This window comes from Dunckerocampus dactyliophorus, chromosome 17 (genome assembly GCF_027744805.1).
Source record: "Dunckerocampus dactyliophorus isolate RoL2022-P2 chromosome 17, RoL_Ddac_1.1, whole genome shotgun sequence".
NCBI lineage: Eukaryota > Metazoa > Chordata > Actinopteri > Syngnathiformes > Syngnathidae > Dunckerocampus > Dunckerocampus dactyliophorus.
The window spans coordinates 14,200,908-14,218,071 of record NC_072835.1 but is presented as its reverse complement, the minus strand read 5'-3'; the positions used below and the strand labels follow the sequence as shown (position 1 = coordinate 14,218,071).

The 17,164-nt window shown below is 41.0% G+C and overlaps 1 protein-coding gene across 1 annotated transcript in view; it reads right to left on the bottom strand.

Annotated features, from left to right (window-relative positions):
• Positions 1–17,164, bottom strand: part of LOC129170139 (WD repeat-containing protein 70) — a 36,553-nt gene that overhangs the window by 7,209 nt on the left and 12,180 nt on the right. The window contains exons 10-13 of the mRNA XM_054757382.1: positions 16,504–16,678; positions 6,635–6,734; positions 6,449–6,533; positions 6,235–6,373 (exon numbers count right to left, since the gene is read on the bottom strand). Of these exons, the coding sequence (XP_054613357.1) occupies positions 6,235–6,373; positions 6,449–6,533; positions 6,635–6,734; positions 16,504–16,678 (499 nt within the window). The remainder of the gene's footprint in view (positions 1–6,234; positions 6,374–6,448; positions 6,534–6,634; positions 6,735–16,503; positions 16,679–17,164) is intronic.

Genomic DNA, 17,164 nt, shown 5'->3' with positions numbered 1-17,164 from the left:
ATTCATGCCACCTCATAAATCACTCTTTTACTATTGAATATAAATCAATGAACTAGTTATCTACATGTGCATCTTCAGTAGCACTCACCAAATTATACACTTGCATGGAGGCACATCTCCTTGCACATGCCTGCAATTTGTCATGAAGGGTGTACTTCTGGATTTGAGCTCTGTTCCTCCACTTTATTATACAACACTGTATTCCTGCAGCTTTAATGACTTGTGCATTATTATGAGTTTTTCTGTTTATTTCTTTATTAAAGGTGGCAGTTCATTTATAACTGGTGGGAGGTGCTTTAATTATGGGACATGTCTACATTGAGCAAGTGTACTGCAGATGTAACTTTGTGCATTATTACAAGTATTTTGATTTATTTCCATGACAGTTATCTTCAATAACTGGCCAGAGGAACAACTGGAGAGAGGAAGAACATTAACAACATTAATTATACGACATGCCTACATTGAGCAGGTGGACTGCAGACTGACTTTGTGCACTATTGTGAGTCTTTTTGAGAGGCATCTCCTGTAATGGATGTCATTATATTGTGCATGCCTCCCTAACCTTGTGCATAAGTATTTGTATTAAAAATACAAAAAAGAAAAAAGTCAACATCGTAAGTGCTGCTTGATTGACAGTGACCAATAAACTCCTGGTGTGGCTTAACAGTCCGCACTGAATGAGTCACAACAACGGAACAAGCCCAAACAACAGACCACAACAGGCTTAAGGAGTCCAATTCAGTGAGGCCCACACCAGCAGAACCCCATCCAAGAACAGCTCGGCCAGTCCAAACGCAGGAAAGTGGTCCAGATATTATGACCGTTGTGTTTATATTGCCGGGACTCCCTTGTTTATGCTAGAAAAATGACATTAAAATAGGGAAGTGTTAATGAGCCCCATTCCTCGGTAGTAACCTTGTTGTCCCGTCGCATTAACATACCAATGGAATAAACAAATAACATCTATTTTCCCGCTGGGGCAAATGCTGACCTTATACCGCTGGATATGAAAAAATTACGCTGCACTAATGGGACGAGAAGGCCACAGCTGTGTTTCTTGTTTAGTGGCTGCTGAGTGGATCCAAATGTGCTTCTGACAGTAAAAGTCACACAAGCCAACACTCGGCATCTCTCAGGATAAAGTCCTTTGTGTCTCCCAATATTGAGAAACTGAGAATATTAAAAGGTCCCTTATATTATCGTATTTAATTGTATAGAAATGTACTTCGTAATTTGTAATCGTAATAGTCTCAGAGATCCCACAATAGTTTATTGGTCAAAATCTAATTCTGATGCTGGAAGTTAGACAGTTTAAAAGTGCTTTTAGGAAGCCCTAATGGGAACACACTGTTTTGTGTGTCTGTAGCTTTCATGCTAATGAGATGTTTGTCCACACTTGTCTCAGAGAGGGTGTGGCTCTTGTGCATTTTATCCACTTTTAACATACACAGTAAACCCTCGTTTACAGTATCGCAGTTAATTTGTTCAAAACCCAACCGTGACAAGTGAATTTCTGTAAAGTAGGATTCCTTATTTATACATTGAATATTTTCATAGTTGGAGCATAAAAACCATCCCGTTTACAGCCTTCTAAATACGTTTAAATACGTTAAATAAGTTTTTTTTAAACATTATTATAGTGCTCTACATGTGAACAAACACCCAATAATATAATAATATAATGTATAATAGACATAAGTGTAAATACGCCATTTAAGACATAATCAAGATTCATGCTCATGTGTGTTCCCAAGGGGAGCAGAGTGGCAGCCGGACAGGAAGTGACGTTGGGGGTTCAGAGTTGAGTTTTCGCTTGACTTGGGTTACAGCAGCAACAGTAGCTGTGTTTTTATTAAAGATTTGTATTAGGGATTATTGTGCCTGTTGTGAGATTCATTCAATTCAAACCTGCAATAAAAGTCTGTTGTTCCGGTGATCAAGTCTGGTATTTGTGTGTCTCACCAAACATTACAGTCACATTACTGACACCTACTGACCAGTGTAGAATACTACATATCATTCACAGCGTCTTTGCATTTGTCTTGTGAACGTCTTATATTTTTATTTTTGTTCATTTAGCTATTTTTATGCTTGAGAACGCTCAATTTAGGCAAGAAATACGCCACATTTGCTTCAATATGCAGATTTTTGGACTAATAATAGGCCATATTCAACCATGAAACAGCATGATTCATTAAGATATTTTTGAAAAACCATGATAAGGTGAAGTTGGAGGCGTATAATGTCGGGGGACGACTGTACACTACTACAACTCTACACTTGTCCTACGTAATAGATGCCATATATATCACATACATCAATGTCAAATTAAGGAGTGGGACAGGAGGACACAAACGTGACACTAGCATAGATACAGTATGTTAGCTGAAGTGCTAACATGACAGTCACATTTTAACAGCGACGTCATGTTAGGTTAGCCTATTCGCTGAAGAAAAACTAAATCAAACTTACAGCTTTCATGTGTTTAGCTGACGGATGGTTGGATGAGGCTCCCCAGGCTTTATTTTAATGCGTGTGTCAAAGTCTCTTTTGAACAAGCAGTACAAACTGTTGTTGGAGTTTGAATTTGGAGTTTAAAAATGCTGCTGCTATAAAAGAAAGATTAATAAAAATATTTTCTAACAGACAATAGCTTTGTGGGGATGCTTGTCTCTGAGCGTTCACACAATGAATGAATAATAGCTTTCATTTCTTGTATGGAGGGACAAAAGGCAGACACATATCAAAAGCATCTCTTTTGGGTTTTTTAGAGGAGCACGACACAAGACGCAGCCAAGCGGGAACATAAAATTGGCTTCCTCCCCAAAGTGTCCGCCATGCCAAGTTTTACTGTTTAGCCTAAGGCCGAGAAAAACGTGCTGGCGGGTGAACAATACTGAGCAACAGTGGTTTTCAGCTCTGTGATAACAAAAAAAAAGTTGAAAAGTTGAAGTTTTAATATGTCAAAAATGATGTCTCTGACTGTTCAGATTTGTGTGGAAATTTTGACATTCAATTGTTAAAGTCACAACTCTTTTCATACAATATCACATCTTTTTCTCATCAGTATGGTTGTAATACTCCCATGTAGGTTCTTCCCTCTTCTGTTAAGACGATCTCAATGTGAGGGTCTGATGCATGCATCAGCTCAAAAAATCCCCTGCAGGATGGGGATCTGATGTTGCTGTGTAGACTGAGTTACAAGTGATTGGTGGCTCTTCCTTTCACTTCCTTGCCCCTGCCTGGACTGCAGTGCACTTAAATTCTCAGGCCTTAGGAGATCCTGATGTCTGATGTAAACATAGTAAATAGTGCATTCATCAGGTTCAGTGAGTGCATACCGCTGCAAAAAAAAAAAAAAAAAAAAAAAAAAGGAAACGCACAACGGGGCAGAGGTGGTAGCCGTATTTGCCAGTTCAGTCAATTTGAAGAAAAGGACCCAACATTAACACAAACGTGAATATAAAATGTGCAGCCCCAAAAGAATAAAGTTGATGTGCCAAAAAGCAAAGCAAAATATAAATGCACTTAAGTGAGATTACAGTAATGGATCTGTCTTATAAACAGCACGCTACACGGTTTCTAATGTACACAAATTAGCTGGTCTTCCGTGCCAGTGCCTATGGGCTTATGGGACATCTGCAACATTTTTGTGCAGAAGCAGAGCTGACGTTTCTAACAATGGCAGACAAGGTGGCCAAATAAAGACAACTATCTCTTACAAATGTTCTCTCAGCATGATGCAGTGCAGTTCAACACGACCACAAAGTAGAACCTAATGATTCATTGCATTTATAGCCTGACTGTAAATGACATCTGTGGCGTCCCCTATGGGTTGTGGACAAAATGCTTTGGAAGACATGCTAGCATACATGTTTTACATTATACAAATGATCAATGGTCAATGACTTATTGCCAATGACTTATGGCCAATTAGTTGCTAAGCTGCAAAAAGTTTGCTTGATGGCGGCCATGTTTTTCCACCTTGTTTTTCCTCTTGTTCAAATTTTATAGAAATTTCAAATCAGTCGGACTTGAGGTCAAATGTGAGGTTTAATAACACCGCCACCCTTTGGTGTATTTGTCAGAACAATAACAGCACAGGCAACACAGTAAGGGTGCATGATTTACCAAATTTTCATCCTTTTGTGTGCAGCAGTTTGGGAGTAGAAGTGTTAGATTACACAAGCAAAAAAAAACACAGTATGTGTATTGAGTTTTTCAAGGTACTCAAAGACGCTGAATCATGTGACCTGGGATTTGGTTGCGCTCTCCCAATTTAACAACACCACCTGCCACCTTTGACTGATCTTCTGGATTAAACTTTGATTCTCAGGGACATCTCATCGAGTTGTCTACGTAATCCAGTCATCCAAAGCTGAGCGAGGTGAAATTCAGTTCAGATGCAGTTTAAAAATAATGCACAAAATGGGTCAAGTGAATCCTCTCAGATGTTGCGTGTGTTTTATCTAGTACACCTTTCTCCAGCCAGTTTGCTTATGACTTAGTGCTCTGTTAGATGCCAATGTTTTGACTGCAGTTACTAGCTTTAATTGACCACAAAAGGAGGAGAAGTGGTGCGTTTCTGACAGCAACACCTCTGCAAGCTCATGGAACATGCTGATTGTGTCCTCACATAATTCAATTTTAACATAAAAAAAACTCAGCCGTGCAAAAAGTGCCAAAAAGATGGTCTTGCCAAAGCTTTGTGGGAAGGACATGCGTCAGGAAAGAAGATCAGATTACTCTACATTCTCAAAGTTTGACAAACATTTAAAAAACTTTCCCTTCGCCTGATCGCGCTTGCATGTATGAATACCACGAGATGAAATATTCATTTAGTGTGATAAATCATGAGACTAGCTTACATGTGCTTTCTGAAAGAACTGAGTTGAATTACAATCACATTTCTGACGATTTAATAAAAGTTTATAATAACCTACCGTATCAAATAAGAACACCCCTCACATTTCAGCAAGCATCACCACAACAGTACAGTGCATTCCTGATTCAGCACTCACGTCCCCAGAAATGTTCAGATTTTATGTCAAAAATGTATTATTTAAATATTTTTTTCTCTGAAAATGGCAGTTTTCATTTTATTCACCCTAAGTCGTTATTAATGTACTGGCACGTGATAGTAAAGCATAGATAATAATGAAGCAAACAGTAGTGCATACATGGACGACGTAACGTCAGTGCAAGATGGCGGCGCTCTGTGTGGCAACGGAAGCCCTTGCTTCCAAAATCAACCTTCTTATAATCCGTCCTCAAAACTTGCAGAGAGGTGAACACATAGTAAGTCGTTACAGGAATAACAACAGGAAAGCAGTGCGGATTATGTAGACACGGCTTGGAGCAATGCCTCCTCTGACAGCTAGTCGGTACAACCCAGCGGCCTGCGGAGCAGCAGAGCCGCATACTTCCACTAGATGCTTCGTGGGAGGTGGAGGCGGCACCACAGCAAACGGAAGCACAGTTGTAGCGCGAGCCAGACTGTGACTCGGATTCTATCTGTTCTGTTGATCATCATTATTATACATTAGTGTTGAGTACCTTTACATTTTATCATTTCACATGTGTTTAATAAGTGTGTGAGGCATATTCAGGGGTTAAACCTGGATTGTGCTTCTAGGCATTTAGTTTGTTAGCTTCCTTCATGGCGAGTGAACAATGGCAATTGAAGAGAGACAGGGAGGTTTCTGAAGCCGAATTTAATCTAATAATTACAACAGTCACTTTTATTGCAAATGTTGATCCAAAATTGAAGTAGAATGTTAACATCAAGATAGCAGGAGGGTTTGGAGGGGGAGGAGGGAGCCGTCACAGTGTACAGTGGCGCCTCGATGCAGCAGCATAATCCAGGCTTTATTCAAGTGCCAAAAATAGACATTTTTATTGTAGTCTCAATTCCTCACATTTATTTGCTATTCGTGGAGGGTCTCGGAATGTAACCCCTGTGGGGATCTACTGTATATCTTCTCAAGTGGCAATAGTACAGAAATTAAACTTTAGATTTAATGACTGTAGTCAAGACAATTACCTTGTTGCCAGCTGTTTAGATAATAATGGCTGTATGTCGAGTCATGCATGTAATGAATATCACTATACAAGCTGTACACTGGCATAGAGGACAATTTAAATGACTTTGTAATTCCATGGTACGCATTTTTCATGCTGTGCATCATTTTAGGGACAGGCTGAAATGACAGTAACTGAAGCATCACCTACCGCGTTAGTGACATCGATTTCATAGACACGCTGAAAGGTAGCTCTCTCAAAAAACACCAGCTTCCCGTGACCCTCGTCTTTCTTCACCGAGGTGCCCGTCACAAGAAGCTGGTCATCTGGGCTAAAACAGCAGTCCGTCCTGGTCAGGAGAAAATTATACACCGTTGGATTAATGCGTACTTTTGTGAAATAGGCACATATGGCAAATTCTCACATAGGAAAGTAGTTAGTCAGTCCATTAGCCATATTCAATGGCTTCTTGAAGTTGCGTATATCCCAAATCTTTAGCGTGTCATCACCTAGAAGATAACAGAACATGTTCACGCATTTACATGGGAAAAATGGTGCTCCATTTTACAAATGGAATGAATCTAAATACTTCATGTACGCAACTTCTCACCTCCACGTGATGCAAGGATCAAGCCGTCATACGAGAAGGAGAGGCAGGAGATGTCAGATCCTGGAATATGGGCTTGCCGACAGTGGAACTTAGTGTGGACCTAAAAATAAAAAATAAAAAAAAATAAAGCATGATATTTAAAAAAAAAAAAAAAAAAAAAAGGGTCTGATGCAAACAGCAACAATAAACATTTTTTCCCATTGCAGAACCATCTTTAGCTACCTAAATGACAGACCAATATGTATAGCCATAAAACGCATACCTAACATAGCATATCCAACAAATTCTTGTAGCACACAGACATACACGCATGCACGCGCATGCACGCACACCCACACACCTGAGTTTTACCCCTAGTCGACTTGTGTGGCTCAGACATTGTATGTATGTGCCAAGGTGTGCAGTTCCAGACTGGAAGTGAGCCAAAACAAACACACACACGAACACGCACACACACAAAAGAAAAGCGACAGAAACAAAGCTGAACAGTGTGAATAGTGATCGATGAGAAAGTAAGACTGACAATTGTTGGGTTTTAATGTAAAAAATAATAATTACTGTCTAATTAGAAGCATGCTGTTTATTTTTCATTGTATACAGTATGTATAAACTAATAACTTAAGACAAATATCAACCGAGTGCTAATTAGCTCCTCCAGGGGATGCTTCGTTGTGTGAAGACAGAGCGGTGCAGAGATAAAAGCGATCGATCATTACAAGACAGGTGAAGCAATAGTTTGGGGAGGTAGGCTTGCTAACACCCAAACAAACATAACCTTGGTTTATACAGCTACAATCTCATTAATTCTCAACGCAATGCAAATAAACGAGTGAAAAGAGAATGGAGCAATACGGGGCTTTTTTGTGTCTCAGAAATGCGGATAAGGAATTTTAAGTGCACAGAGTGTGAAAGACAGATAAGATAGAGAAGTATAAAAAGAAAAAAAGTGGGGAGAGTAGAGTGTGAGGTGAAAGAGTGATGTGCCCTTGTGATACATGAGGGAATTGAGGCCATATCTGACTTGCAAAGTAAATGGACTGGGGTTATTAACTGGGACGGAACAGATAACGGTGCCACCTTGAACTGTAGATAACCAGTATTCCACTTTCGACACTTTTGTCTGTGAGTGTCTCCGGGGAAGATCTTATTTTTCACCGTCATCATTTTACCACAGACTCTTACATCCATTTGACGCTTTTTCCATCATTACCTATCTACTTCTTTTCCTCACTTCGCTGAAGTTAAGAATTTAACCTAATATAATGACATTTTCCAAGTTTATGGCACGTTTGGAACACTGAAAAGTAAAAGCTACAAACCAAAGGTCTAAAGCTTAAAGCTAGTCAAACACAAAGTGCTCAACCTTGAGGGTATAAAATGAACATACCCAGGCCTGACCCATTTTACTAATATTGGCCTCTAGTACTGTAGATAGTCCCAAATTCTTAAACATACATCCAGCCAGAGATGTCTTCATGTTTAACCAGGAAGTCAAGTTATGAGAACTTGTTTGACCCCCGTCTTCCATCAGGATCCTCTTTCTAAAATTAATACCATCTGCGGTTAGCACCCACTGTGTTTAAGCTCCTCTTATGTTGTCGTCTTCTGCGCGGTTACACTAACTTTAGTGTACCGTTTTTTTGTACCACCAAAGAAAGACGAGTCTTTCCTGCACATCTGTTGAAGTATTTCGGGGAATACTCGTGTGGCAGATAAATGTGATGCTACATAAATTGTGGACATCTGAACATAGACAGAGACAACTACAATGACGGTCAGTGGAGCGCAGACTTGTGTCAAGGCTCTACATACAGAACATCAAAATGTACTCCAGTCTGATAGGCAGCAGAAATGCTATTTATAAAGGGGTGCAAAGTGCAAAGTAAATTTTGATTATATAAAATTCACGAAAGATGTCAAGATCTCAAGCCACTTTACACATGGAGTCTACCACCAAGCACTCTGGTGACAGGGGCAAAGGAAGAAACAGAACCAAGACTGCATCAACCACCACCCCATCTGCTAGATATGGTGGGTCGCCACCCCACTCGGCCCACTGCAAATGGACTAATGGCAAAAAGTCAGAATAAATCCCTTAACCTGCACCAGTAGTATATAGTAATTTCCTCCAGTCTGCTAAAAAAATATGTATTTGGTTTGTGTAGGCTAACTTACTCCTGAACTGTATTGCATCAAAGGGTGAAAATTTGTCAAAACATGCATCCCTACTGCGTTGCCTGTGCTATTATTGTTTGGACCATTACACCACATGGTAGTGCTGATATTAAACCCCTAAATTTTTACCCCCATAAGTTGGATTGACTTGAAATTTCTCATACAGCACCGACTGTAACTTTAGGGTGTTTACACCTTTAGGGACCTGGAAAGTGAAAATCTAGTTTTTGAGTAATCCTAACCAACAAAATAAATGAAGTAAAAGCATGTAATAGTCTTTCAAATTTTATAATCACTGTCAATCAAAGTTGGTGCCAGTGATAGGCAGCCACATAGACCCTCCACAAGCTATTTCTAGCTCATATACTGTTGTTGTGAAAGCCTGAGTGTTTATTTACTATCCCGATGTTGGCTGGTGCTGCTGGATGCCAGGGCGTTTGCTTCCTGTGATAAGCTACGTGGACAGCTCATGAAACCGGATTCCCGTACACTGTTCGAAACCCCCTCACACTGCCGTGTGACATCTTCTATGAGCTGTGCCCTTCTCTCTTAGCATCAGGCTAAATTGCCGCAGTCGTCTTCTGCGAGCTAGTGTGTCACTGACATGCTGTACATAGAAGCTGATGCACCCGCAGATCGACGGCAAGAGCTGATAAATAGCTGAGGGAACAGCGCATCGGGTTTCACCCCGCGCCGCCAGTGATACCAGTCAACCGCAGGGCCAACTGTTCTCGCCAAGTTATCCGAGTATCATTATATGAATACCGTGAGGCTCTGTCTTTCCCTCCCACCGCTCCCTCTGCTCACCACATCAAAACCTTTACAAGCGCACACACCTAAGAAACATTCAACGACGGCCACTGTGCAGCCAGTAATGACATCTCACGCTGACCTCTGTTACTTTCTGGGGGGATCAAGTGGCCAAACCGCAGTGCTGAACAGCTGCTCGGATCTTTCATGGAAGTCAACAAGTGGTGATGGTGAGGCAGCAGATATGCATGAGCGTGTGTGTTGAAGTATCACCCTAGAATCTGACAGCGTGTTCCCTTTACACAAAACTTCTCCTGCCGACTTTCTGTGCATGAGTTGCAGACAACGGGAACCATCTTGGTTCTTGGAAGTGGGGCTCACTTCTGAAGGGTACTTTCCAGGCAGAACAGGAAATCTGAGTGATGCTTATTGGTAGAAGACCAGTGCTAATGCTGCAAGCCGCAACTACAAGTAAAGTTTTGTAGCTTCAAAATAGAACAAAAGAACACTAGCAACTATTATATATTCACAAAGGATAATACTACCAAAACCTGGATATTACTTAGAGTAGTCAGTGTACAGTTCCTACTATGTGCTGCAAGTAAAATTTTAGTGCAAGTTGGAACTCATACCTAAATGAAGATGTTAGTCACTCACACTGTACACACAACACATGAAGGACATACAATACAGCAATTCATGAATTCATTCATTTTCTATGCTGCTTAATCCTCACGAGGGTCGTGGGGGTATGCTGGAGCCAATCCCAGCTGACTTTGGACATGAGGTGGGGTACACCCTGGATAGGTCGCCACTCAATCGTAGGGCACATATAGACAAACAACCATTCACACTCACATTCATACCTATGGACAATATGAAGCAGTAATAAAAAAGAACAATGCCGTACCTTTATACCTTTTATACACTCAGCCAACGCATCAGGAAACTCACTTGCTGCTTTATCATCCCCACCAGCAGCTTCGCCTTGAACCTTAAGGTTATGCAAATTAGCACGAGCCTTAAACCACACAAACCACCCCTTACTAGCGACCAACACGTCACATTCAAGCTCTTCCCCTTTTTTATTTTTCAAGGTTTCAAACAGTCTTTCAGCCTTCTCTTGAATAAACATAAAACTCACTGGCATACAGCATATATTCTGGTCTTCCAACCAAAGCAATCGCAACATTTCCATCTCAATAATGAGACCAAAACACTGCTTAGTCAAGGTCACTAGGGGTGGGGGAAATAATCGATGCAGACATTGACGATCATTAATCGATTCATAAATGTCAATAATCAACGTTGAAGGGAACAAAAAAAACAGAATGAAAAGACGGAACGCAGAAGTGCCGCCGGGACAGTTTATGGTGGTGCACCTAAGTGTAAGACGCTACCAAAATGACTGACCATAAACTCTGACCTGCACCCGCCGGATTTAAAACAAGCATCTGGAAGGACTTTGGCTTACACGTAGTTGAAGCTAAAAATGAGCTGGACAAGAGCCAGACAATATGCAAGCGTTGTCATACAAGCTTAAAATATTTTGGGAACACGACAAATATGAGAAACCCCATAGCACGTTTCCACCCGAACCAGGAGGAAAAACAGCCAGCTGAAGTTGCTGCCAACCAGAGAATCATCGAGCAGGTGATAACTAATTTTCCACCCAACTCGGAGAAGGCAAAGCGAATCACAAAGTCAATCACAACTTTTATTGCGAAGGATTTGTGGCCGTATTTGATTGTTGAGCAGCAGGACTTTTGTGCTTTGTTGCGCACTTTGGAAACCAGATACAACGTCCCATCGCAACGTTATTTCACTGACACTGCAACTGTGAATAAGGGTGGCCTAGTTGTTTTGGTTATCCATAATATACTGATGTCTGCTATACAGCAAAAATAATATTTTGTCAGGATTTTAGTTTGAATTCAGAAGTCAGAAGAATTATTTATTTGTGAATAATGGCAGATTTTTTATGTTGGTTACTCAGAATATGCTGAAGTTTGTTACTTTTATACATGCTGCTACTGGTGCACTTTACTTTTCCTGCTGGTTCTGTGCAATGGGGAATACAGTATGTTGGTATATGTGACCTTACAATTGTTAAAAGATAATGGAAGTAAATCAATCAGTTTTAATTGTGGATCATTACAAATATGCTAAAAAGAAATTATTAAAAAATTATGCATGAAAAAACTGACAAACTATTGATCACAAAAAAAGGTGCATCGAGATGCATCGATAATCGTTTGATCATCGCATCACAGGGCTCTGAATCGTAACCGCATCAAATCATGAGGTGGCCAGAGATTCCCACCCCTATTGGTCACAACAGTCGAGCGGCTGAGATCTTCTCTCTGAGCTTTTTATAATGTTCATTTTCACTTTCATGAAGATGGCTTTCCTTTTCTTTGTCACACTGGCACCAGAGTAGCCTGCCTTACGCTTGGGAGACAAAATGAAGTACAAAAAGTTAATTAATACACAATGTTACCCTCAGTGTAGCTGTGCGTGAGGCACACACTGACTACTCAAAAGTATATCCAAGTTTCATTTCTATCGTATTGTCCCTTGAGAAGACTTTTCTGTCCTGCAGCTCATGACAGATCTCTATGATCAACTCATCCGTACTGAGTTATCGTTTTTTTCATAGTTTTGTAAACATTTTACTTGGACTTTGTGGAATCTTCCACAACTTTATCTTTTATGTACTAAAAAATCACAATCTGCACATGGAAATATACAGTAGTTCTTCAGCTTTTTAGGGTCTGCTGACTGTGAAACGGTCAATTAAAAAAACTATATTTTCACCATACGGTCCAAATGTCTTCACCACTATGAGTTTATCAAAAGCAGGTCTTTCGGGGGTCCTCGCTTTGTAGTATGAGGCAGTCAGTGACATCATCACATTCCGCAAGTCTCTTGGGCAATGTTTTGGAACAGAGGCCTGCACCTTCCATGCACAGAGTATTGTGACGGCGTTCTTTTGACTCGACCTGATCAGAGTGAGCAATCACTCGCTGTAGGAGTTCTTCTTGACTCGCCATCATAGGATTAATCAAGCTATGTCAGGCTTCAAGAGCACGACGTGTCAACCCCAATAGTGCACCTCTGGATCAAGGTAGTGCAAATGATTGATCGTGATTGATCTGCCTGCATAGTCTGACTATGAAGTAATACAGAGGGCAGCCAGAGGGAGGGCAGCAGCAATAAAAGAACAAGGTTGACTCCTTTTTAGGTTGAACTGAAGTTGGCGGCGTAGGCTGCTGATTAGGGCAGAGGGCACCAGTGAAATTCTTGAGCCATTCAGACGGGGCAGGCTCCAGCGGTCAGGGAACAGACATGACTATTGTAAGCTGCTATGGGACGCATGGTAAATATTTAGTTTGGACAAGGAGGGGGTCATAAATTTTGAGAGCCTTAATCCAATCTCTCAGTAGTGTGCTGCTACGAGCAGTCCAGGGATGGAAGAGGAGCGAGCCTTTTACAATAGTCAGCCACTCTTACAAAAATAACCCTCCCACTAACTACTGTACATTGTGTGTTATCTGATTACAAAGTTGGCTGTTGAATGAGTAATTATCGTGTAGCCTACTTCCCATTTGACTAATCTGGATAAGCCCCCTCTGTCCAATCAAGCTGTTCCGACTCACCGACCGCAAGCTTAACTGTCACCCATCGCCATTCTTGTATGAAATAACAGAGGCAGCCAACCTTAGCCACATGAGGGCTTGTGAAGGTGAAAATTTGGGAAGGATAAAAAAAAAAGAGCACTGAGAAATTGAGGGCCAAGAACAATTCAATCGTGCACTTACACCAATTTGTTGTATGATGAACTTGTTCATATGCAACACCTCTTTCAAGATTTCAGCCTGTCTCGCGAGACTTCAGCACAGTGAGCAACTAAAGCAAACCTATTCAAGTCTGTTCTTTTTACACTTCCAAAAAAAATAAAATATAAAAGATTAAAAAGATTAAAAGACGCAGGGCGTAGGATGTCCCTACCTGATATTGATATTGGATATCGAGCCAATATTAGCAAAAAAAACAATATCGGATTATATCGGCCTGCATATCAAATCTCCTATATTGGCAATCCGATGCAAGCAGGCAATGGCAGACTCCACCTCAGCAGACCTACCCAGCAGCATCGGATAGAGCCCATGTGACCACAACAAGTGTATGCTGCATGCTAACATAGTAACAAGGAGCAGGAGTAAAAAGACGTTGCAGCTGAGTGCAAAACTTGTCATGCACAAGTTCCCATGGTGGCACAAAAGTGGGAGGTTTAATTCAACCAACCTCATCGCAAACATGAAGCGGCATCCCACGGGACGGCAAAAAGTAATTAGCTTTAACAGAAAAGAGTCAGCCCCTCTCGATGGTGAGTAATGTCGAGTTTAAACTTTTCATTGAGCACCTTGAACCTCCGTATATTACACCTAGCTTCCACTAAATTGTGGATGAAACTATACACCTTTTGCATAAAGAAGAAAATGGGTGAGTTTTTCCCTCATACCTACTGTTGCTTATTGTTCACTTGATCAAGCCTTTTCTAACATTCCACACAAAAAAATAAGTCACATAACTATGTATGATTTGTGCTTTTTTTAATATTCCACACTACAAAATAAATAATAAATGTGCATGATTTGTGTTGATATCGCATCAATGCCGGTATCAACCGATATTTAAGGCTGTGATATCGGTGTCGGATCGGAAGTGAAAAAGCCACAAGCCAAGTGAAAAAGCCAAAAACCACAGAACCAAAAATCTACCGCTAAAATCTAAGGACAACATGGAAATAAAAGAACGGCAGAGTGTATACGGCAAAGTCCGCCATTTATGTGAGGAGACTCAGCTTCCATACATGCATAATAGTCATATCTCTGCATGTTTGTTGTTTTGTACCGGCCACATATCCCGAAAATATTGTACACAAGTAGAAGTTCAGCTCCATAAGAAAGAATCCCGCATAAAGCCCTTATCGGCCCTTAATCCATCTTCCCAACAGCCCTCGAGGTCAATCCTGAGTGCCTGAGTAAAGCCAATATGATAAAACATCCTTTATGTAAAAAATAAATAAATAAATAAATACATCAAAGTACCAAGAAATGGTTCCTGATGGGAGACGGACGAGATGCATCCTAAAGTTAATCAAGGAAGGCGTTTTTGGCTGCAGTGAGGATGATAAGGTCCAACAGCGCCAAAATCAACGACTGACTTCAACGGTCTTAAAAGAATGGAATGCGCAAGTGATCATTAATGGTGCACTAATAGTGGAAAATGGAAAGAGGGAAATTTTGATTGGACCCTTTCATCAACTCTTAACGTGTCAGGTAATCCAGTTACATAACTGACTTTCTTCAGCTTTAGCTTTCAGCAATGTGATGTATGGTCCACGCCAGACATGAATTATCTAAACAACTGTAGGGGGGACTATCATGAAATTTGGTACAGACATCCACGGTGCCCCAATGATTAATCCTAATGACTTTGGGCTTGACCTTCGACTTTTCCCTCTCAGGGGAGCAGCAGGTGACTGCCTGAAAATGAACATCTGCTAAACGGACTGGCCCCTTTTCTTGGTATGAATCCCAGATGACGTTAAGGCTGTAATGATAGCTCACATTTTTCAGCACCATGATCATTTCTATAATAAAGTCAGATGGAGAATTAGAAGATTAGATAAAGAAATGGTCATATAATTGCACATTTGGACATTTCCATTCTGTCAAGGCTTTGGATTACAATTAACTTCGTACATACCAGAACAAAATCAATTTAAATCAGGGGTCTCAAACTCGTGGCCCGCAACAATATTTTGTAGCACCCTACTTGGCGTCAAAATTTAGTGCAGCCCCGCGCACCTTGGGGAGATGGTGAGAGGCACTTTTGGTTGCTTACAGGAAGCGCCTCTTTAATTGGGTAAGCAATAGCCAGCACTGATTCTCGCAGTGTGCTTGTCACACTCAAAAGGATCATTGGGGGTGCTTCTGGCTTGCCAGCATGCTTTGCGGCACTCGTCTTGTAAAACATTGCTCAAGTTGCACTGTGTATGTGTTATCAACATGTTGCGTGTTCTTGCTGTGTGATGGTTATAGCGTGATTGCTTTTTTAAGACACAATGAATCAGACGGTTATGTTGAGTAATGATCTCCTGTTTGTTGACGAGTTAGTCACTTGGTTGAAATGTGATTCTGGACTTTATATTTGATGTGGCCCAGACTCCAACTACAGCGATAGTTTGAGACCGCTGGTCTAAATGATAACCTTCACGCCATGATGAAGTTATAAGATAACTCTTCCACTACTGAAATGCTGCACACAAATGTGTCAAAACATAAACCCCTACTGTGTTGCCTTTGCTATTACTTTATTACTTTATTTATTGAACCCAAAAGTTGGACCCCCCCATAAGTCAGACTGACTTGAAACTTCTCCCACAGTTCAATGCAGTCTACAGAAACACCCACTGTAACTTTAGGGTGTTTTGCCGAATCACCGCCAAATGTGGCACAAACCTTTAGGGGACGAACAAGCACATGTCTTTTAGATTTGTGCAAGATTGGTTAAAAAGCATGGCGGCCATCAACAAAAACATCTATTCTTTGTCTCCTGATTATAAATCTTTGAGGATATATGCATTACATGTATGCTAGCATGTCTTCCAAAGCATTTTGACCACAACCAACATGGGGTACCAATAAGTCATTTAGAGTCACCTGACAAAACCAGAACACCCCGTGGTGTAGTGAGCATTGTTCTATGACCTATGGAGTGCATTCTTGTCTTCCTCAGCTTTGGATAAATGCATTTTCAAGTCATCTTACTCTGACTTTTTGAACCCTGACCTCGCTGACCTCAGTAAGTAAACAAATATTGAATGTTTACAAGCGCACAGAGGTGGCTGGTATGTGTTGCGTTTTAAGACTCACACTCAGGTTCCTGTCCCAGATCTGGATGGTGCCATCCTGGCAGCCAGCAGCGATGAGCTTCCCGTCGCGGCTGTAGGTGCAGCACGTGGGGATGACCTTCTTCCCTTGGAACGAGCGGGGCTTAAACACAGACTTATGCTTCTTCTCTGAGGTTACATCCCAGGTGCGTACGGTTCTGCAAAAACAATCAAATCACGCAAATGTCATTGATCTTCAACCAAGCAGCATGAATCATTCATAAAGAAGATGTCCATCCAAACATATTTGGTCATTAAAGCCATCCCTGGAGAAGTAACTCACAATCCTGAAGAGATACCGTGGTCACTTTCTCGTGAACATGTGTTTAAGACAGCTAAATCTAGCGGGTTCTTGGGGAGCAAACAGTAAAACAGTACATCAGCCTGATGGGCCTGGAGCTTCCATGAAACCTGATTCTTTTGTACATCTGCTCAGCACGCTACACAGGACCAATGTATTTCTAGTTCTAGGACTACAGACTGGAATACGGACTCAGTTTATGAACTATCACAGATGAACACTTTGTAAAATACATTGTTGATTAATTTTCTCTTCACAGAAACTGAGTTGAAATAAAGTACTACAGTACTTGTCTTCAACCAACAGAGGCACTGTCTGAAGTTTGTGTCCTGAAGAACAACAA